Genomic DNA, 20,963 nt, shown 5'->3' with positions numbered 1-20,963 from the left:
TTATCCAATGATAGCTTAAATTATAAAATACATAACTGATTAAGTGTTAAGTTTTTTGTTTAAACAGTCAATAAAGTATATACAGTTCCCTTTAAACAATTGAATTTGTTGCATATATGTGTATATATCATATTTATTGATTTACTTTTCGCTTGGATGATTAAACATTTATACAATTTGCACATTTTGTGTAACATTAACATTTAAATATAGCATTTGCAATTTCTTTGATATTGTTTTCGTATATGTTGTGTGTGTGTGTGTGTGTGTGGTTTTTGCCTTTATCCAACTAAAGTCTAATGCAATAAATATGTTCTGGTTGTACAGCTCAACTCATTGTAGGTATCAACATATTAGTAAGTTTTATGTTTATTATTATTATATTTATTATTTTTTTAGTTTGCTCTTCTTGCGACAAAGTTTGATAACAGAATTTAGGTATTTTGTTAGAGCATTGCGTGGTTAAAGCTGTAACTGCAACTAGCAAAAGTATTATTAAGTTGTTCTTCTTTGTTGTTTGCTCTTTGTTAATACTTTTGGCTACTACATTGTTTTATTTCATAATTTGACTAGTACGGCTATATACGTTTAAACATAGTTTAAATTTAATTTAATACTTTATTATATTTATATGTTTTAGTTGTTCATTTTGCTTGCTGTGGGCAACATAAATACGTATCTAATTAATTATTTGGTGCTTTAGTGAGTACGTTCGGCCAGTGTAGGTTAAATAATCAAGCCCTTGTTCAACAAAAAAGGGTAAACATTTAACATTTTCAATTCAAATGCAACGAACGAAACTAATTTTGATTTATAATCTTCTCTATATGCCTCATCTACGCATATAACACCAATTTAACTGTCATCAAATTCCCATTTCACTTTCAATTCATGCCTGGAATCGCCAACGTGTATATAGATGATATCTACAATACAGTTGGCAAAGTATATATATTTGTAACATATCTTTTTATAGTTAGTTATGCGACTTCCAACGATAAATACAACAACTCGGAATGTAATTAGTAAACTGCCAATATATTAAATATTCATTGCTGCACAAAAATCTGCAAGTAGAGTAAAACAAAATAAAATTAATAGTGCTTATAAGTAAATAAGGCAATACATAAATTATTAAATTTATTATTTTATACACATTTCTCAATGCTTTTCTTAGCAAACCAATTTTTTTGACTATTTCAAATTTGCAGCTAACGTTAAATAAGCGTTTTGCTTCAAAAAACTCAGCCTCCCATATGGTCTAGTGGCTAGGATATCTGGCTTTCACCCAGAAGGCCCGGGTTCGATTCCCGGTATGGGAAGTACATTTTTTATTTTTTTTTTATCTTTTAATTATTTTTTAAAATGTATGAGAGCAACATAATATACAAATGTATGTATTTAGTGCATATAAACATTATGCACTTATAAAAAATTGGTATACATAAGTATTTTTTATACACACGCATATTAAGTACTCACATGGTTGTATATTTAGTACATACACGGGTGTAAATTTAGTACACACATGAGTGTTAATTTAGTACACACAAGGGTGTTCATTTACTACGCTTGCATTTATATTTGGTACAAGCACATATTTTTTTATACATATGTATACATACATATATGCATGCATATATAGATTGATACTCATTTAACATTTTTAACTATTTATTTTTGCATATTTAGATACCTAATATGGAATATAAGCTCCCATTCTTAATTAACCTTCGCTCTTAACCCGTCGTTGCCAGTCATTGGACCGTTGACGATTATGATGCAATCGTTAGCAATACAAAACAAGCTGGAAACATGTTTTACTCACTCTGTGACATCCCGTTTAGTTATTTGTGGGGCGTGTTGGCAGCGGTGGCGCATTTCCGCTACGATTTGGTATTGGTGGTGGTCCACGGCCGCGATTGGGCAGCGGTGGCGGCGGACCCAGTGGAGCAGCGCCTGTGGGCAGGGGCGGCTGTCGACGTGGACTATCGACGGTACACATAACTGGCGGCGGTGCCGATGGTGGCGGATGGCGTGGTGCCGGCACATCATCCTGTATCTCCTCATAGATATTGCTAGCTGTTTCATAGGCGGTATCTGGCGGCAAAGATTGCTCCAGCGAAGCTTGTTTGGATTGCCGCGTGGGTGTTGAGACGGGCGTTGACTGTTTGCTCTGCATTTGGCGAGGTGGCGTGGGTGGGCCGGAGGGCAGAGCAACCGTGGGCGAAGCCTTGCCAGAGGAGGAGCTTGATGAGCTCACGGATGTGGCATGCAACGGCGAACCCAACTCCGTGGGTGACTGAGACTTGGATGAAGGCGTGGTATCACCCACCATATTGGGTGGCCGCGGTGGCGCAACCTGCACAGGCTGCAATGGCACCTGCATCGGCTGTGGCGGCATCGGGGGCTTATTCGGCTTGGGCACAATGCTGATGACACCCGCGTGCGGCAAGTGGCGAGGCGAGTTCTTTGGCGACATAGGCATAGGCGGACGTGCTGGCGCCGGACGAGTTGGAGGCTGTTTGGGTCGCTGTGGCACTTCTGGCGTCAACTGCAGCAGCTGTGCCTGCTCCGCAGGATTGGAGCACAACGGAAGGGTATTGGAGGTACACAGCTCGATCTCATTGTCCACCTGCTGCGGCCAGTCAGGCGTCTTCAGCTCGAAGACCAGCTCCAAGCCGCAGACCTGTGTGCTACGCTTGGCGGCTGCAGTGAGTGCCGATTCACCGTTGCGGAACGTCACCCACATGGTGTCCTCCACATAGCGAACCAGCGTCACTTCGCCCATTTTGGAGAGCTCGGCTATGAGAGCTGCCATCACATGCTCATCATAAATAGTGGGTCCATCGTCGTCCGCATCCGTCGACTGCTCATGCACATGCACCACAATGGTTGAGTCAGGTGGACCCAGATCCCGAATGACCTGATCGAAGACAGCACGTCGGCGCTGCTGATCGACTTCCATGATCTCAGCATCGATGATGGCGATGACAGGCCGATGATCGCTCTGCTTGAGCTCTGAGCGTCCATAGTGTATAAGCTTGCCAGGATTCCATGCAGCTGTGCCGACGCCCCCAAAGTCGGTCTCGGCCAATGCTTTACGTCGACGCCAGAGCACGCGATCTGTCCAGGCCGGCGCACGCTGCTTTTCCGAAGTGTCATAGTCATCGCTGAACACATCGTATTTGTAGGTCGGATCGAAGGTGATCTCGCCCTCCAGAAACTCGGAGAATACATTGCCAGCATCCTGTTCCTTGCGCAGCTGATCGAACTCCAACACCGTGCTTAGCTCTCCATTCCGGACGCACTCCTTTAGCTCATCCTTGTCCATGTCAATGCGATAATTGAAATCGCCGCACCAGAATACCCAGTCATGGGATTTGAGTGTGCGGCCCATGGGAAAAGCTAATTTGCGCGTGATTTCCGCATAGTCGGCGTTGCGTTCCGCCACCTGCGATTGGCCGGCAGCAAAATGGGCGCACACAAAGCACATGGAGCTGCCGTGCAGCACGAAGCGAATCGCACAGGCGCCCTTATTGCCGGTGGCACCGCCCAGCCCAGTTTTCACACAGTCAATGGCCACGTCACGTATGTGTGGCGCATGTTCCGGCCGTATATAGATGTACAGACAGACACCCACCAGCTGCTGATAGGTGAGCAGCACGTAGTCATTGTCCCGCGAAATGGTCTTCTGCAGTTCCTCGGCCCACAGCTTGGCATTGTCTGTGCTGGCTGCCATTATGTTCGATGCGTTTAGGTCAACAATTTCCTCGAAGCCAATTGCATAAATGTCCACTGGATGGTCAGCGTGTTCCGACGGATTGTTGACATCCACCAGCGCCTTGGAGCGTGCCAAGGCGTGGCAGTCGAGCAGCCAATCGGCCAGCGAGTCCTTGAACACAATGCTCCGAAAATGCTTGCCGCCGTTCACATTGTAAGTGCCCACAGCAACGCGTGCCAAGCGTGGACGCACGTACTCCGTATAGCGCTTGCACAGCTCTCGCAGCGTTGTAGTCGGTGCGTGCAACATATTCGAGGGCAACAGAATGCGAGCTCGATCTGCCAGCTCCGAGCTGAGTGTTGAGCCCACGAGCAGAATATCGATTGCTTCCTGCCGAGCGGAAATACAGTTATAAGCCGGATTCAAAGAGAATTATGCCAACTCACCTGCTTGGAATTGTCCAAGAGATTGTTCTGTATGGTGCGTGCTGCAGATCGAGCGCCGTCCATGAGCTTGGAGCCGCCTTGAATGGCGCCTGTGCCGGCATAGATTTTGCTCACCTCGTTGCCGTTGTTGATCCACATTTGGCGAAAGATTTCCTCGAAACGTGAGATGTTCTGCTGCTTGCCGCCCATCTTTAGAGCCTCCAGCTGCAAATTGAGCGTGTCCAGGCCCAAATAAGTCTGCACACAATTGGTGCGATCCAAGCAGTCGAGGCAGTTGGTGCGCACAACGCCGAACTGTTCGCTCAGGATTTGCCCGTTGGCGGCATGAAATATGCCATAGTTGGCGCCGCAGGCGACCATGCGCTCCTTGAGCTTGGCCAGCGCCGTGAAGTTGCCGCCGCGGCACTCCTGATGATAGTCAAAGACCACGTGCGGCACATCCTTGTGCGCGGACATGCCATGATGTCGCTGAAATTCGTTGCTGAGCATTGCCTCGCCCTCCTTGCTGCCAATCAGAGAGCTGCCCAGCAGATTGACTATCGTCTGGTAGCCATAGCGCTGGCGCATCATGCTCATGTGGCGATCAAAGGCTGCGGCTGAGGTCTCAAATCCGCGCGAGAGCTTCACCTTATGTGAGCCCACCTGCACGCCTGGCTGCTCCCAGAAGAGCGGCACAGAGCCACGCGTCTGCACGTGGCTGGTGATTTCGCCATCCACATAGATAACCTGCTCCGTCTCCACAAAGTTGGCCACATAGCCCTCGTCATTGGTGCCCCGAACATTGAAACGCGTGCCAGCGCGTTCGCAGCTCAGCCGTGATATGATGGCGGCCCGCGCCTGCTTGGCGCCTATGTAAACGGTGCGCACCTCCACTGAGCCGCACATGGTCTGCAGCAGCCACGACTGGCAATCAATGCCGAAGCGCATCAAGTGAATGTGCATCATGCGGTTCCAGAAGAAGCGATTGTCCGTCTCCGCCGTCTGATGACGACGCTGGGCGCACAGCGTAATGTCAAACTTGCTGTTGGACGAGGTGGAGCCGCTGGCTGCGCCGGAGCCAGCCGCCGATGGATTCGAGTGCGCGAAATAGAACGTGCCCGAATTGAGCAGCTTGCGCACTTCGCTAATTTTATCCTCATTCAGCACCGCATTCTGCAGTGAAACGAATGTGGTTTGCGTTATGCGAAATATTTCCACATCGCCAATTTTGCCCATCGATACGCAGCCCGTGACGAGCACCAGAAAGAGCACAGTGCTCTCGCCGGCATTCAGCTGCAGTGCACCCAAACAGCCATAGGCATCGCACACCTGTTGGAGAGTGTAAATATGGATTTTGTTTGTTATAATATATATATATACACACTTAATTCTTATGAAAGAATCTCAGCAAAAGGGTAGGATTGTAGATTGGTAATAAGCAAAATCAATAATATTCCAAAGTTCATAAAGCATAGTTATTAATTCTTGATTATTGTTGAAGTTTGATAAGTAAAAACTTTTGTTCGTTTCATGTAATATATCATTCAATGATATATGTATATCAATATGAATTTATATACAAATTTTATTAGTTATATGCATTGTAAGGCTGACACCAACGGCTGGTCTTATCACTCGACGTATTTTATTGAATGCACATGAATAAAATGCCTTTGTCATCAAAAAGTGCAATTTTATGTGATACACACATATGAAACGTGATATATGTATAGCATAAAGGGTATTCCTGTACTTGGTATACATACCTTTGTGTACTGTTTGCGTATGACATTTTCCTGCTGCGTCAGAAGCGCACAGACATGAGATTCGAAGAGGATGCAGTCGGTCTTGTTGCGATGCTCCAGTAGAACGCTGTGGGGTGAGGGCGCTATTGACTTTTCCAGCACGCGTATTACCTTGGACATAGCCATCGTGCTGTTCCTGTGCCGATCAACGTTGGGGATAAACTAAAATTTCACTGGTTTGTGCCACTTCAACGTTGCTTAAGCAGCGGCCAAAGCATCTGCAAGTAAACACAGACAAACGCACACAGTCAAAGACGGAAGCACAGAATTTGTATCGTAAGATTTTTGTGTACATTAATAAAGACAAATATGCATAAAATAATTATCCAAAAGTGATGAGGCGTGCTAAAAACCAAGAGGCAAACATTAAATGTACGATAAACAAATGCAAACAGACATTGGCAAAGAATTTTTTCCAATACGCCCCCGTTACAATAGCCGCCAGCTGGTGTGCACACACATACACACGCATACATCATCACATCTATTTACATGTATCTGCCGTTGGCTGATAAAACTGTATAGATTTTTCACATTCCAAGGCAGTACATGAGCTTTTACCAACTGTTAGTCCAACACAACTTACAGTAAGACAATGCTCTGAATGTCACCTTACAGAGTAACCAACATTTTTAATAACTCGCAATGGGGCTCTGTCGATAAATAATACCTTTTTCCCCGACAATTTAATTGCAATTTAGTACTTATACTCAATCGTTCGGAATCAGTTCAGACTAATGACTCTGAACTGGAGAAATGAATAAATGAACGTATCCCTGGACTACGCTCAACTTGTTCAAGTTCGCATATGCGAACCTCTGTTAATGTTACTGTTAGCTTTCAAATAGTACTGATAAACGCTGTTACGCTTTTAAAACAAATGACGAATAGCCATCAGCTGAAAATAAGGTAAACAAAAATAGGAAGCACGTGATTATATTACGTCGAAGTGTACTTTAAACTTAACAGTGACATCAGAGTTGAAGCAATTTACCTACAAAAGTTTATAAGAATCGATATCACAGCATATCTGAACGTTTAAAGCTAATCGAAAGTCATCGATTGATTCATTCTGTGAATGCCGATCGCTAAGCCAATCTCATTTGAATGATGTTAACTGTTCGATTTTATTATTTTAAAACCTGTACTTGAGATTGTAAGTATAATTATAAAATGCATACGTCTGTAAGACATGTTCTTAGCTCGAGCAAAATGAACGTGGACTTCGTTCAACTTGTAATTTGATAAAATATTTCCATTTGTTGGTATTGTTATTTCAATTTGTATTAGTTTCGACTGCTATCTAAGTCTCAACGATTTTGTTTGTCCAAATCACAAATCCCATTTACTTTTTTATAGATAAGAAGCAAGGCACGCAGTTTTTAGTACATGATGAGTTCGTTAAGTGCGGAATCTTTATATATTCCTCATTTTTGATTATTATTTAAATAGTGTTTCCCTTATTAGTGGGAAATTCCTTTGTCCCTTTCAGACATGTCGTTGCCAATTAAAGCCCACAGACATTACCTTGATCACTTCGTCACATGTGATAGCTGTTAATTAACGAGCCGGTGAATAACGAGCCATCAAAAAATGTTTGAGTCCAGCCACAAAACATAAATCGAATGATCCGCTCAACACACATGACTCATTATTATAATGAATGTGCGTTATCATTAAAAAGTAAATAAATTTATATATATATATATATATATATATATATATATTCATATATATATATATGTATAAATATAATGCTACATAAGCACCGTCTTGAATGAAAATAATATCTCTAGCGCTACGTAATGTGAGTAAAAAAAATATATATATAAATAATATATATTTATATATACATTTGCTTTTTATGTCGGTCACTTTTCATTGGTTGTTTATTTAATTCACTAATGTTAAGGCTAGGTTACAAATATTTTTAGAAAATACTTATTCTTTATGCTTGTGTTAACTTTTCTTAATTTTGTATTATTTTTGTTAAGGACATCAAACATATATAGTTCCAAAAATCATAATAAAAATATTTTCGTTTGAACACACGGCAATAACGCATTTTTTATTTATTTAAGAACTACAAAAATTAAATAAAAATAACAAAATTATATCCACATATATATATATATGGTTATACGTATATATATTTATATATCTATTGCATAACTCCTTAATTAATTGTATTTTAAACTAAATTGATTTTTTAGTATTTGGTTTTACAAAAACCTTCAGTTTATCATTGATCTTAGTTTGTAAGTAATTGCGCTCGATTATTGATACATCATATATATTGTATATATTTATGTGTGTGTCTATATGTATGTATATCATATATAGAACTTAATTATGTGTGCTAAATTTCGGAGCTCTTCCAAACCTTCTCTCATATCAGACCAATACAATTTCAACGTTTTTATTGATAAGAAATTAAAGCATTTAGATATTAAATTAGAGACATACATATACGTAGTTTATATGTATGATCACAAAATGTGGAAATCTAAGTTTCCAGGTTCACGAGAAATAGTTTACAAGTAGAGCCGTACAGGGAATTGCCGACAATGTTTATGTGGCGCCTCGTGACCATTGATAAAAATAATAAATAAAATAATACATGCCCCCATCCAATGCCGTACTCAGTCTGTGGGCATGTAATCCATCTGCATGTGCACACATACTAACGTAGGTTCCGCTATGAATCTCTTATTTCAATAGCTCGCCTCTCTCTCTCATTCTCATTGTCACTCACGGTCCCAGTCCCATTCTGTATGCTTTGCTACTGATATGGGTCTCTAATCTGTTTATACGTTCAATTTATAAATATGTTCTCGAATCGCTGTTTCTGTTGCTGTTGCTGAGCTCGTTTCTGTTTGTTTGTTATTTTATTGTATGCACGCTCTCATATGGGCAATACTTACTGAAGATCGAGATAAGCTCCAAGCCTATCTATCGGTATAGCAAAAATATTCTCGATTCGCAAAGAATATTGTGATGCTACTTGCTGACTCCGGCCAGATCTAGATCTGGAATATTAAGGGCCTATTGAGCTATACCTGAAAATAGGTGTACGTGTACCCTGCGATCGATTTTTAAAGCCCTATAACAACTGCTTTGGAACCGCCCACTTTCAGTTTGCATTTTCTAATGCGCGATAAGAAATACGCATTGTGAGTCAGTTCCGAGTTTTTTCCCAGACATGTCAGTCGTTGTAGAACCTGCCCGATCATAGAATACTATAGACGTAGCCCATGTGACTGACTCATCAGAAGCGAAATCACTTTTATCATCAAAGAAAGAAATGCGAATGTAAATAAAATGACAAATGATTGCAAATAAATCAAAATGAAAGGGATTAAACTCATTTATAATGTAAATTACATTTATTCGATGGCGTTTTTAGCGAAGCATATTTACAGAGCGCGAAAAGAGAAAAACTAATAGAATATAGATAGTTAGAGTTAGAGTTAAAGTAAATCAAACAAAAAATATGAATGTATTTTTGCTAGGCAAATAATAATAATAAATAGCTAATTAGATAATTACGATTATCGAATATAAAATAGCAATAACAAAATCTAACTAACCTATACAGCTCTCTCGCTCTCTCTCTCTCTCTTTCTCTGCCGGTTACTCTTTCTCTCTCTCGTTTCTCAATCTTAGACCAACTAAAGAAACTACAAAATGTACAAAACGGCACAACTTAGTATTATATATCTTACAGATCTCTATAGCATAGATGCCTAAAGATAGATGGTCAACTTAAAGTTAGGTTTGGTTCTACAAATCAACAAAATTTTGCATGTTGCTGCCGTTAAAGCTTGTTATTGTTGTCAGTTTCAGAGTGTGTGAGTCGTGTGTGTGTGAGTGTGTGGGTGTGTGTGAGAGCAAATTCCCTTCAGTTCGCATACGCTGAACTTGGCATGCCTGCCTCTCGCTCATGGTTATGCCTAGGGCGCACAGCAGCAGAAAGCTAGCAGCTCATCCACTTAACTTTAGACTTACTTAATTAAAGTTTATGTAGTGACTAAGGGGTTTTGTTTAGGCTAGTAATAATACTACTAACTTTGACTGTAGCTTCACATTGTCGCAGTCTGCCGAGTCTATAACGAAAGTACAATTACGCATATAACAAACAAATTTGAACTAGCTGCTGCTACGAGATCAGCAATCGCTGTTTGGCTGCTGCGCTCAGCGTTCCCAGTCCCGCGCCCATTGTCGTATTTGCTGATGCTGTTGTTGTTGTCGTTGTTGTCGCCAGTAACGTGGGCGCTGGCTGCAGTGGCGCTGTTAGCGAATCTGTTGCAGGTGTATGAAGCGGCAATTCGTACGCCATGCCGCCCCAGTGCAATTTGAAGGTGCGCGTCCGCCAGCGAATTGCCGGATTCCACAGTGCGTGTAGGAACAGGTAGGGCCCCGTGAGCTCCCTGAACAGCCAGCCGATGACAAACTCGAACTTGTGGAACGGCATCGAGCCGTGCTGCACTATGGACAACAGCAGCCAGTCGGACAGAAACCAGCAGAGAACGTGCACCAAGTAAAACACCAGCGGATCCCATTCGAACAGCAGGGCTGCTGACCACGCAGCCAGTGCACCCAGTATCATGCACTCCGACAGCGGCTCCAGCAGGATTGTCGTCGGCACCATAGCGACGCGCAGCTTGGCCCAGCGTATCAGGCGCGCCTAAACGAATGAAAACAAAAATATAATAAATTTTACAAGTTTAACAATTAATGTATTAAAAAAAAAACAGAAAAAGTAATTAATTGAAACATGTTAAATAAATGCTACGTGTTTAATGTCCAATGATTATAGTTGTCGCACCTGAGCTATCAGCTGAATTATAGTTAAACAGAATTAACCGATAGCGAGCTAAGAGTGGGCTTCATAAAATAATTGACAAGCTAAAATAAGTCGATTTTGGAGAGATTGAAAATTACTTTATATAATTTGAATCGATTGTTGATTGCTTATACGCAAATTAATCAGATCAACTGTTATACAAATGAGAAAGACTCCAATTGAGATAAGTCGAGGACTAAAGCACTCGCTCTTTCTCTCTCTCTCTCTCTCTCTCCCTCTCTCTTCTTGACAGACAGCAATATTTCGTTTGCATCAAGATCGTAAAAGCACAACACAATCCACTCGAAACGGACTTGTGAATATCGTAATTGTAGCGAAAGACGTTTGATACGATATAGGTGCATTTGCTGCTCTGTGAATATACGATATATGCAAGCTAGTTTTTGCTTAGATATGAATGCCGTGTAGAAAAGTGGGCCTATCACAATGTCAAATTAAGTTCTTCATTAATCAAGTTAAAAAGTAAGTGTACAATTAAGGAACTGTTTATATAGTATATATATTTTATATCTAAATTTAATGAGTATATAAAGTCTTACAGTGTGAACTTTGAAGTTTAACTTCCATATTGCCCAAAACTAAAGTGAAATTTAACTGGACTATATGTTATATTGCTTTATCTATAAATATATAAATTAGTCAGACTCTATATAAATAACTAAAATGCTTGATATAGCCTAAAAGTTCCAATAATCAAGACAAATATGTGAAAAATAGAAAAATTATAGATAAAACACATAAAAGATAATTTAAGGTTTAGATACATGTCCATAGATAACGTTGGTTAAACAAAAAAAGTTTTATTAACCTTTTTCTGATTGGAAATTGGCGCAAGAAATATATGATAAATGTTAAGTTTATATGGTCAACTGTCTAACGGAAGTGTTCTCTTTTTATGGTATTTTTGACAAGGTTTATATTGCTGTATTTTATCTTTATTATTAAAATTTCCTGAGGTTCTCTGAAACATTTTCGCACTGAACTTGAGTGGCATTTACTATTTGCAAGTGTTTTGTTATAGTTTAGTTAATTTATGGTGAATAATAGTTGGGAAACTTAGCAATAAATGCAGTCTTCACGTGCTCAAAAGTTGTTATCTTAAACTCTAGAGAATTTTGAGAAGGCATATTATATATGTTGAGATAAGAATCCGAATAACTCACCTGAAAGCTGCTTATGTCGCAGACGCCGCTATTTTGGAGTGCGGGCTGATTCGAGATGCGCATCTTCCAGCCCAGTTCCGTGACTCGTTTGGCAATGAAGAAGTCCTCGGCCAGGTAACAGCCGAAAGCGCGTAGTCCGCCCAGCTGATCGATGACCGCCTTTCGCAGCAGACACGACATGCCCGTGTGGCAGTTGATGCCCAAGACATCGGCTGACAGGTAAATCCTGGACTGCACCGTGCCAAAGAAGACCTTCTCGAAGGTGGCCGCAAAGCCGTCCCGGTCGCTGGTGAACGGCATTTGGTGAACTAGCGCATGCCGGTCGGACATGGTCTGCACCATGTCGAGAAGCGTGTCGTTCTTCATTTTAATCCCACTGTCTGAGATCATGACAAAGTCATATTTAGCTGCCATGTAGCCAGGATGGATATTGTTGATTTTGGGATTGACGCCCACATCGGAGCCACCCACAAAGAGCTGGGCGTCGATCTGGGGATACTTGTCGATCAGTTGCTCCACTAGTTTAATAGCCGGATCGTGTTTCTCCTCCACGCAAAACAATAACTCGTACAGTGGATAGTCCATGGTGAAGAATGTTTCCAAATTATGTTGCAAATTCGGATCCACGCCCATTAATGGCTTCAGTATGGAAACGCCCGGCAGCGGGGAGGATTCTGTGGGCAGCTTGCATGACTTCTTGTGCAATTTGTATTTGCCATAGCAGATCGCGATCAAATGCACGCACCATGTACCGAACCAAAAAATCATAAAAACTGCTGCGAAGCCATGCACTGCCAGTGGCAAATGTGACATTGTGTGTGTGTGCGAGTACGCGTGTGTGTTTGACTTCGCGTGTGTGTGCGTGTGTGTTTGTGGTGTTGGGTGTTGTAGGTGGTGTCTGTCCCGTGTGTGCGTAAACTAATCTGCGTGTATGTCTGTGAGTGTGTGTGTGTGTAGTGGATGGATGTCACTGCGGTTTAATTGGTATACATCTGTACGTGCGGCTGCTGTTGTTAACGCCTTTCGCCTTTGTGGGATGCAGAGTAGCAGGAAATGCTCAAATGAGTGCCGCTGCCGGACTTTATCTCGTTCCCGTATCTGCCTTTGTCGTTCACCGTAGCTGAGTCAGCATGCCCCGCACACACAGTCAACAATTGGTTGCGCTGTTGACTATTTAACTTTAACACTATGTCGTCACAGGCGTTTCATGGATTATTTTTTTTTGCTAATTGATCACTAATTTGCGCGTGATAAACATCTCGAAGTCTTTGCGTCGCGTTCCATGTCCAAATAAAAACTGCAGTGAAGAATAGGGAACGCGGAAGTGAAAATATGCCAAAAATGCACCAAGTTGCTATATGTAAAAAATACCGAAAAAAAAATCAATTTGCGCTAAATAATACCATTACGAATTTAAATTTTTTAATTAAATTATTCCCTAAAAGCGTAAAATAATGAAATTGAAAATAAAATAGTTTGCAGAAATTTAAAATACCGTAAATAAAATCAGTTTTGGAAATTAATAATAAACCTGTTAAGTTCTTGAGTATAAATTGTAGCTGAAGTTTTGCTTGAACAGCATATTTGCCACAACTTGTTGGTATGTTGGTCACACTGGATAGCGCAAAGAGACATGCATATAAATAAAACGATATATAAAATGTTCAATTTTTATCTGAAGTTATTTTAAAATTTGTAAGTAGGCTATAAATATGTATTCATTCAAATTTTGCAATGTAAATATGAAAGACTCAGAATATTAAAATTTTAGTTAAATTTGACAGAGATGGATCGCGAGGGAGAAGAGTGCATCTTAAACGATGGGGCGGCAGATCACAGAACTGTTGGCCCTCAAAGTGTTACCGAAGTGCTTAAGGCGGATTTTGATGCCAAATATAATATTGTTGATATCCATACTCCGCTTAATAATTTCTTGTCCGCTCAGTACAAACGCAGCTACGCTTACTACTCGCTACTCAATATCCTGCCCGTTGTGCTGACCAAAGTTATTGACTCACTCACAAAAGATAAGAGTGAATTGGTCGAACAATTTGGTGAGGTGTGTATTAATTTATGGCCGTTGTTCCCTAATCCTAATATACAGCGCCCACAACATTTGTGCAGAACGTGCGTGACGAACTGAAGATCATTATTGGACTTATTTCACGACTTAAGTATGAGTTACAAACGGACAAACCCTTCCAAAAGTTTACTGGCGATGGCAAGTATTAGTTGTTCTCAAATGAGTCCTATCGATTATTATATCGAACCTCACAATTGATTTTTGTATTCTCGCTCGCAGAGTCAGATCGCGAATCATGGAATAACTTTTTGGCAAATCTTCCAAACAAAGCGCGTTCATTTTATCAGGCATGCTGGATGCACACTGAATGCTATATGTACAGGAAACTCTACTCCTTCGTGGAAAACAGCATATTTCTCAAACAGTTCGATTACTTTGCGAAGATTAAGCAACATACACTAACTAGCTGCCAGGATGATATAGTCTCATTGGCTAAATACACAAGGCGCACCGAGAGTAAATTTGAAGCTTTTGATGAAATATTAAAAATTAACCTCTGGAGCACCCGAAATGACCTCTCCAAAAACGAAAATGGTCTCTCGTTTAACATGAATGTACTGGAGGATGTTGCTGTAACCGATAGCCATATTCTCGTCAATGAAGCCCCCGAAATATGGAAGTGCTTGTTGCATAAATCGAAAAAATATTGTGTCGATTTTGTGTTGGCCAATGTGGGCTATGAACTCTTCACAGACTTTATTTTGGCCGAGTATATCATCGAAAAAGGATTCGCTACCAAAATACGATTCCATGTCAAGGCGTGTCCTTGGTTCGTTACCAATGTAACCCATCGTGATTTTCATATGATGCTGGAATATCTAAGCAAACACTCTGACTACAACCTCAGTCTGGTTGGCAGAAAGTTTTTGCAATTTATGACTGAGGGTAAATTTGAATTGGCACCAGTTTCAAATTTCTGGACCGGCCCATATGAGTACCATTGGTAAGCATATAGCTGCGGCCCTGTATCTTCTACACAACTTAACTCAATGTTCATTTTAGCATGAAAACAATTGATCCGGATCTATATAAATTACTGCAACACTCAAAGTTAATCATCTTTAAAGGCGATTTGAATTATCGTAAGATTTTAAGTGATGTTTGGTGGCAACCGACACAGGATATAAAGACCTGCTCGGGCGCATTCGTACCCAGTAGTTTTTGCACAATACGCACAGTCAAGGCAGAGATAATATGTGGTCTATCGGAGGGCATATTTGAAAGACTTCAGCTGCTTGACCCACAATGGATGGTGACCGGAAATTATGGCACAATTCAATTTGTGCTAGGCTCTGGAGAATATGGCTACTAATCCCTTAAAATCTCTATATAAGTCTGTTTAAATTGTATGTAGCTCTAATAATTACATCTGGAAAGTCACTTGTTTTTTTTTAAGTGTATGGTCAGCTGTTCATCAGCTGCTCTGAAACATTGCACACATAGAGGTGTCAAATTTACATTTACTTCAGTTTCGGTAAAATGACTATTCGATTATTTTAATAACTGAATGTCAACTATTTGTTGCCATCTTCACAAAATTTGAATGTTAATGCTATCGATAGAAACTATCGAGTGTAAACCATCTCTGGCGATTCGCTTCCAAAGTAACTTTCATTCATGCTGTCTACATTTAAGGCGCCAACACAAATAAATACGTTGTAGTTTGTAGCAGTTACTTTACAACGGATTACGAGCAACTAAACAACATGGCCTTAGTAGAAGACAATGCTGACTTCGATGTTGCAAATGGAATTATTGATAGTGAAACACCCCCGCACACAGATCTAGCTGCCCAATACAAGCAGTAAGTAAACGCTATATATAGCATATCGAAATTTCCCATACGCATATGAATATATATATACATGTATAATATATACATATATATATGTATGTGCATATATGATATGCTTGTATGGAGGAGCACTGATGTAATTTGATTGCCTGACCTCTAAACGCGACCCTCTGTAGGAGCTTCGCCTATTACACGTTCCGCGTGCGTCTTCCTTCAACGCTGGCCACGATTGCCAGTTCGCTGGGGAACAAGGAAGAATTGCTGTCTACGTATGGAGCGGTAAGCTAGTGCTAGATTGCATAATTCACAAATTAACTTTATTTTTCATAGGACGCAGCTTCAGATATTGATCAAACAGCTGCAGCTGTGCTTCAGCTACGTTTGAATATTCTGAAAAATGGACCGTTAGAACCATTTACTGATACAGGTATATAAAAGCAAGGCAACTGACAAAAATTTTTATAATATAAATATATATATTCTTTTCCTATTATAATGTAATGAGCGCAAGGCTTTGTCAGTCTAGCGATAAGTTTTGAGTCGTGTCAAAAGGATGCAATCTTGCGCTAGAACTGTATATAATATGTGATAAATATATGCAGCCCAGATTTTTGTAAGCCTTAAATCATTATCTATAATCATAACTTCAACTTAACTTGAAATTCGTTTATAAGAGATGTGAAATATTCTTTAAATCTCTTTATTTACAGAGGCAGACGCTGCCACGTGGAATGCATTTCTGGAGCAATTGGGCAAGGACAAGCGCACCTACTTTAGCGCCTGCTGGCTATACGCCGAGTGCTATATGTATCGCAAAATATGGTCTACATTCAGCTTATCGCGCCTCGCTGGCTTTGATTACTTTCGCAAGCAGAAGCAAACGGCAGCACAGCTTAGCCTGGACGCGATGGTGGCTGTAGCGAATGCCACACGGCGAAATGAGCGCAATTTGGAAACGTTTCAGCAATTGTTGAAACTTAATTTGTGGGGCAATCGCTGTGATCTGTCGATTACGTCCGGCAAACAGGTGAAGCCAACGGGGGATGCTTTCGCTCAAGTTGCCGAGCTGGATAACAATTTGCTGGTGGACGCAACTCAAGCCATTTGGCAATCTTTGGATGGCTCTGACGGCAATGGCACTGTGGAAATTATCTTCGATAATGCCGGCTATGAGTTGTACACAGACTTAATTGTGGCCGAGTATATCATCGACAAGGGATTGGCGCAAAAGGTGCGCTTCAATGCTAAAGCCATTCCTTGGTTCATATCGGACGTGCGGGCTGAAGATTTCCACTGGTTTCTCGAGTTTCTCAGCGGACAACCGTTGCCTGTGCTCAGCGAACTGGGCACAAAGCTGAAACGTTTCGTCGACGAGGGAAAATTCGAGCTGGCACCCTTGGAGCACTTCTGGACCAGTCCCTATGAGTTCTATCGCATGGCCGAAGTGCAGCCAGCGCTCCATGAACGACTCTCGCAGGCGCAGCTGATCATATTCAAAGGCGATCTCAACTATCGCAAGCTGCTGGGCGACTACAGTTGGCACGACACCGAATCATTCGTTACCTGTTTGCGCGGTAAGTGGACTTTGAGTGTGGAAATTTGATATTTACTAATTAATCTATGCTTACGCAGGCTTCCAGCCCTCAAACCTTTGTGCACTGCGCACTATCAAAGCGGATTTGGTCTGTGGACTCCCCACTGGCAGATCCGAGCAATTGTTTGCCAAGAACAAGGAGTGGATGCTCACTGGCGAATATGGGCTCATTCAATTTGCCAGCAAGTGAAGATGAGCTGGGCGGAGCAACTGTGAACATGATTAGCTCAAATGTTGCCATAGGCCTAGGCGTAGCTAAATTATTCAATTCGACTTTTCAAATTATTTAAATCATATTTATTAGAAACTTTAAATTTATTCTCACATAACTTTTGCAGCATGCTGGGCAATCAATTCCTTAAGATTAATTATTTGTTCAACTAAATTCTTGGCTTGTCGACAATATGTAAAGTTTATAGCATGTAATTTTAAGTAAAATAATGCTCCCAAATATTCTGCAATTTATACATATTTCTTCCAGTAGTACAATACAAATACTCTTTTCTCTTTTGTTTAATTAAAAAAAAACTATTTACATTACGTGTTTGACAATAGTTTTAGTATATGAACAAGGTATTTATATAGATATATTATATATATGCTTTTAAACCAAATGTTAGCAGAAGTTCAAGAATTCTTTTAAATTTTTGATTTCATTATTGATTTGATTTTCCTAGGAAGCTGAAAGACAAGAAGAACTTTTTGAATTTGTACAATTTAAGAACTGTCAACAAGTTCTTATATTGAATAAGAAATGTAAAAAGAATTTAATTGTTGTCTATTTCTAAGGTTTCTGCATTAAACTGAAAGTTAACTTTTTTTATTTGTTCAAGTTTTGTTGGTACTAAAATTGAGTTTTAGTTAAATGAATTAAAAACTGGCTGAATTATTTAAAAACTTTGGTTACCTGCTAGAATCGTTAACTTTATTTAAATTCAATTTAAAGCATTTGACTTTAAACATATAAATTTATCATATCAAGCTCTCAAACAACTCTAAATATATTTTCAAAATTCTAAGAAATCCTTAGAATTTCATTTGATTTTTAAACTTAAATTAAATGAATGTCTTCCAAATTTATAAAATAATTCGAAAATTTATTTGCAATTTGAAATTTTTTTTAAAAATTTGTAAAGATTTTGTATGAAGAGTTAGATCAAGTTGAATGTTCTCTACTTGAAATAGATGAAGTGGAAATGGTCAAATGTGGTTTTAGGCGAAGATGGAATATATTCGCTTATGGAATCCCAAATATATATACATAGTTACAGTTGAAAATATTTGAAAATTCAACATTACTTTTGGAAAACTGTCAAAATTTTGTGGGGAAAATCGTCGATGCCGAAAAGTGAATTGCGACAATGATGGATGGTGTCTCAATTACCGTTATTAATGACTCAACGGATGTAGACTCGATAACAGTTTATAGCAAGACGACAACAGCCTTTAGCGTTGCCAGCGTCTTTGATCAGGCTAACAACATATCGGAGTTGCCGTCGCCACTGCGTGAGCCGCTCTCGGCGAGATACAAAAACAGCTTCGCCTTCGAAACATTCAGAGAGCGCGTGCCGCAAATCCTGTCCGATCTGATCAACTCCTTGTATCAGAATGAGAAACGGATTATGGAAAAGTATGGCTCCTACGCGCACTTCGAGCTACGTCGCATCGTTTGGAGCTTGGACATCCTGCACAACGAGGTGCTAGAGAATAAGCCGTTCAAGTACTTCTATGACAAATCGCCCGACTCGCTGGAGTGGAACAGCTTCATCAAGGGTCTGGTGAATCGCGAGAAGAATCAATGGTTTTCGGCCAACTGGATGCACGCCGAGTGCTACTTGTATCGGCGCATCTGGATGGCCTTCCAGCGCTCCGAATTGCTGAAGGACTACGACTACTTCAGTCAGAAAAAGATTTGCTCAACCCGCAACTTCGTCTACCTCTTTCGCGCTGTGCTGAACGACATTAAAGACCTGACCTACTGCTACAGCAGCTTCGTGTCGATGCTGAAGCTGTCGCTGTGGGCCAATCGCTGTGACCTCTCGATCACCAGCGCCGTTCCCTCGGAGACAATTTGGAATAGTCTCAATAAGCAGAACAGGCATCTGCTCGTGGATCAGTCCGAAGATGTGTGGCAGTTCCTAACGACGGGCGTCCACTCATCCGTCTCACCTCCCATGGTCGACATTATCCTGGACAATGCTGGCTTTGAGCTCTTCGCCGACTTGCTGCTGGGCGTCTACCTGATCGACTCGAAGCTGGCCATCAAGGTGCGCTATCATGTCAAGGCCATACCCTATTACGTCTCGGACGTGACTGCCAATGATTTTCGCTGGATGCTGAATTTCCTCTTGCACCACGAGATCCCCGAGTTCTCCTACCTTGGGCGCAAGCTGCGCTATTTCATGAGGCAGGGCTTCTTCGTTCTGTTCGAGACCTGCAAGTTCTGGACTCGCCCACAGGGCTTCAAGTACATGAGCAAGCTTGCGCCCTGCTTGTTCGTGCAGCTGAGCTTCAGCGCTCTGGCCATCTTCAAGGGGGATCTCAACTATCGCAAGCTGCTGGACGACATCAACTACAGCCCCACAACGCCGTTCAAGGAGTGCCTCGGCGGCTTCCAGCCCACCAGCATTTGCGCGCTGCGCTGCATTAAATCGGATCTCTACTGTGGCCTGCCCAACTGCTTGGTCGAGCTGCTCACAGTGAACAATCCCAGCTGGATGCGCACAGGCGACAAGGCCATTATTCAACTGGCTGTCAAGCAGATACCCTAATATCTAGATTTCGTATTCTTCAGATGTTATCAATATTTTCTTCAGTATTCGCGTTGAATGTGCGACAGTTCAATAATTCAATAATAATTTAAATTTATATTTATTTAAGCATTTTATCCAGTCGACTTCAGTTGAGCTTGAAGTGTCTTAAAGGCATAGAAGTCCTATTCCTTTACTCCATATGACACCTCGCCTCATCTTCTCCTTTGACCGAATTGCAGCTTTCTTTAGCCTGAACTTAGTCTTGTCTTAGCCTACTCTAGTTGAAGTTTATATTTCTTTCCCTACTTAATATGTTTATATTTCTTTCTTTTCCTTTATTCTCTTCTTGTCCTACTTCTTTGTCTTCCTGCTTTTCTTTTGGTTTTTCTTCTCTTCTATTGGTTTTCATTTGTTATTTCTTTATCTTATACTTTTCTTTCCTTCTCTTTAGCTGCTTCTCTTATCTCTTTTACTTTTCTCTGTTTCTGTTTTTTTCTCTCTTCTCTGCTATTGCTTTTCTTCACTCTTCTTTTTTCTTCTTTTTCCTACTGTACTTTTCTCTTCTCTGCTGTTTTCTTACTCTTCTCATCGCTTGTCCTTTCGGCTGTTGCCTTCTCTTCTCTCCTTTTCTGTTCTCTTCCATTTTTCTTTCTCTTCTATAGTTTTATCCTCTCTATTGCTTGCTTTCCTACTTTACTTTCCTTATGGAATCTCCTTACTTCTCTTCTCATTCTGTTTTCTTCACTTCTCTTCT

General features: G+C 40.8%; 5 protein-coding genes and 1 non-coding gene across 10 annotated transcripts; 4 read left to right on the top strand and 2 right to left on the bottom strand.

The window, feature by feature from the left end:
- Positions 1-112: 112 nt before the first annotated feature.
- On the bottom strand, positions 113-6,696 carry LOC111597056 (synaptojanin-1). Of its 5 annotated transcripts, none has more exons than XM_023311577.2 (5): positions 6,625-6,696; positions 5,916-6,172; positions 4,171-5,478; positions 1,829-4,114; positions 113-1,067 (listed from the first exon to the last, which is right to left on the bottom strand). In XM_023311577.2, exons 2-4 carry the CDS (start codon positions 6,078-6,080, stop codon positions 1,844-1,846), a joined length of 3,744 nt encoding a protein of 1,247 aa, XP_023167345.2. In that variant the 5' UTR covers positions 6,081-6,172; positions 6,625-6,696; the 3' UTR covers positions 113-1,067; positions 1,829-1,843. The 5 variants fall into 5 exon arrangements, with proteins under 5 accessions (XP_023167345.2, XP_023167343.2, XP_023167348.2 ...); XM_023311575.2 differs by lacking the exon at positions 6,625-6,696 and adding an exon at positions 6,541-6,618; XM_023311580.2 differs by lacking the exon at positions 6,625-6,696 and adding an exon at positions 6,447-6,465.
- Trnae-uuc lies at positions 1,251-1,322 on the top strand. Its single transcript has one exon. It is a non-coding gene; the product is annotated as a tRNA-Glu (tRNA).
- Positions 6,697-8,803: 2,107 nt separating the features above from the next.
- LOC111597107 (ceramide glucosyltransferase) lies at positions 8,804-13,311 on the bottom strand. The gene is made up of 2 exons (XM_023311650.2): positions 11,985-13,311; positions 8,804-10,641 (listed from the first exon to the last, which is right to left on the bottom strand). The coding sequence occupies exons 1-2, from the start codon at positions 12,795-12,797 to the stop codon at positions 10,114-10,116; spliced, it is 1,341 nt and encodes a 446-aa protein (XP_023167418.1). The 5' UTR covers positions 12,798-13,311; the 3' UTR covers positions 8,804-10,113.
- Positions 13,312-13,658: 347 nt separating this feature from the next.
- Positions 13,659-15,443, top strand: LOC111597099 (damage-control phosphatase ARMT1). Its single transcript, XM_023311641.1, has 5 exons — positions 13,659-13,679; positions 13,756-14,043; positions 14,109-14,205; positions 14,287-15,010; positions 15,070-15,443. The coding sequence occupies exons 2-5, from the start codon at positions 13,771-13,773 to the stop codon at positions 15,377-15,379; spliced, it is 1,404 nt and encodes a 467-aa protein (XP_023167409.1). The 5' UTR covers positions 13,659-13,679; positions 13,756-13,770; the 3' UTR covers positions 15,380-15,443.
- An 85-nt stretch (positions 15,444-15,528) lies between these two features.
- On the top strand, positions 15,529-17,886 carry LOC111597100 (damage-control phosphatase ARMT1). Its single transcript, XM_023311642.2, has 5 exons — positions 15,529-15,871; positions 16,039-16,141; positions 16,193-16,289; positions 16,573-17,436; positions 17,495-17,886. Exons 1-5 carry the CDS (start codon positions 15,774-15,776, stop codon positions 17,644-17,646), a joined length of 1,314 nt encoding a protein of 437 aa, XP_023167410.2. The 5' UTR covers positions 15,529-15,773; the 3' UTR covers positions 17,647-17,886.
- Positions 17,887-18,711: 825 nt separating this feature from the next.
- LOC111597010 (damage-control phosphatase ARMT1) lies at positions 18,712-20,284 on the top strand. Its single transcript, XM_023311514.2, has one exon. It carries the CDS (start codon positions 18,818-18,820, stop codon positions 20,225-20,227), a length of 1,410 nt encoding a protein of 469 aa, XP_023167282.1. The 5' UTR covers positions 18,712-18,817; the 3' UTR covers positions 20,228-20,284.
- The last annotated feature ends 679 nt before the right edge of the window (positions 20,285-20,963 follow it).

This window comes from Drosophila hydei, unplaced genomic scaffold (assembly GCF_003285905.1).
Source record: "Drosophila hydei strain 15085-1641.00,03,60 unplaced genomic scaffold, DhydRS2 tig00008130-arrow-arrow-pilon, whole genome shotgun sequence".
In the NCBI taxonomy this organism is placed as follows: domain Eukaryota; kingdom Metazoa; phylum Arthropoda; class Insecta; order Diptera; family Drosophilidae; genus Drosophila; species Drosophila hydei.
Note: the sequence above shows the minus strand (reverse complement) of the source record. Positions and strands in the feature narration are given on the sequence as shown.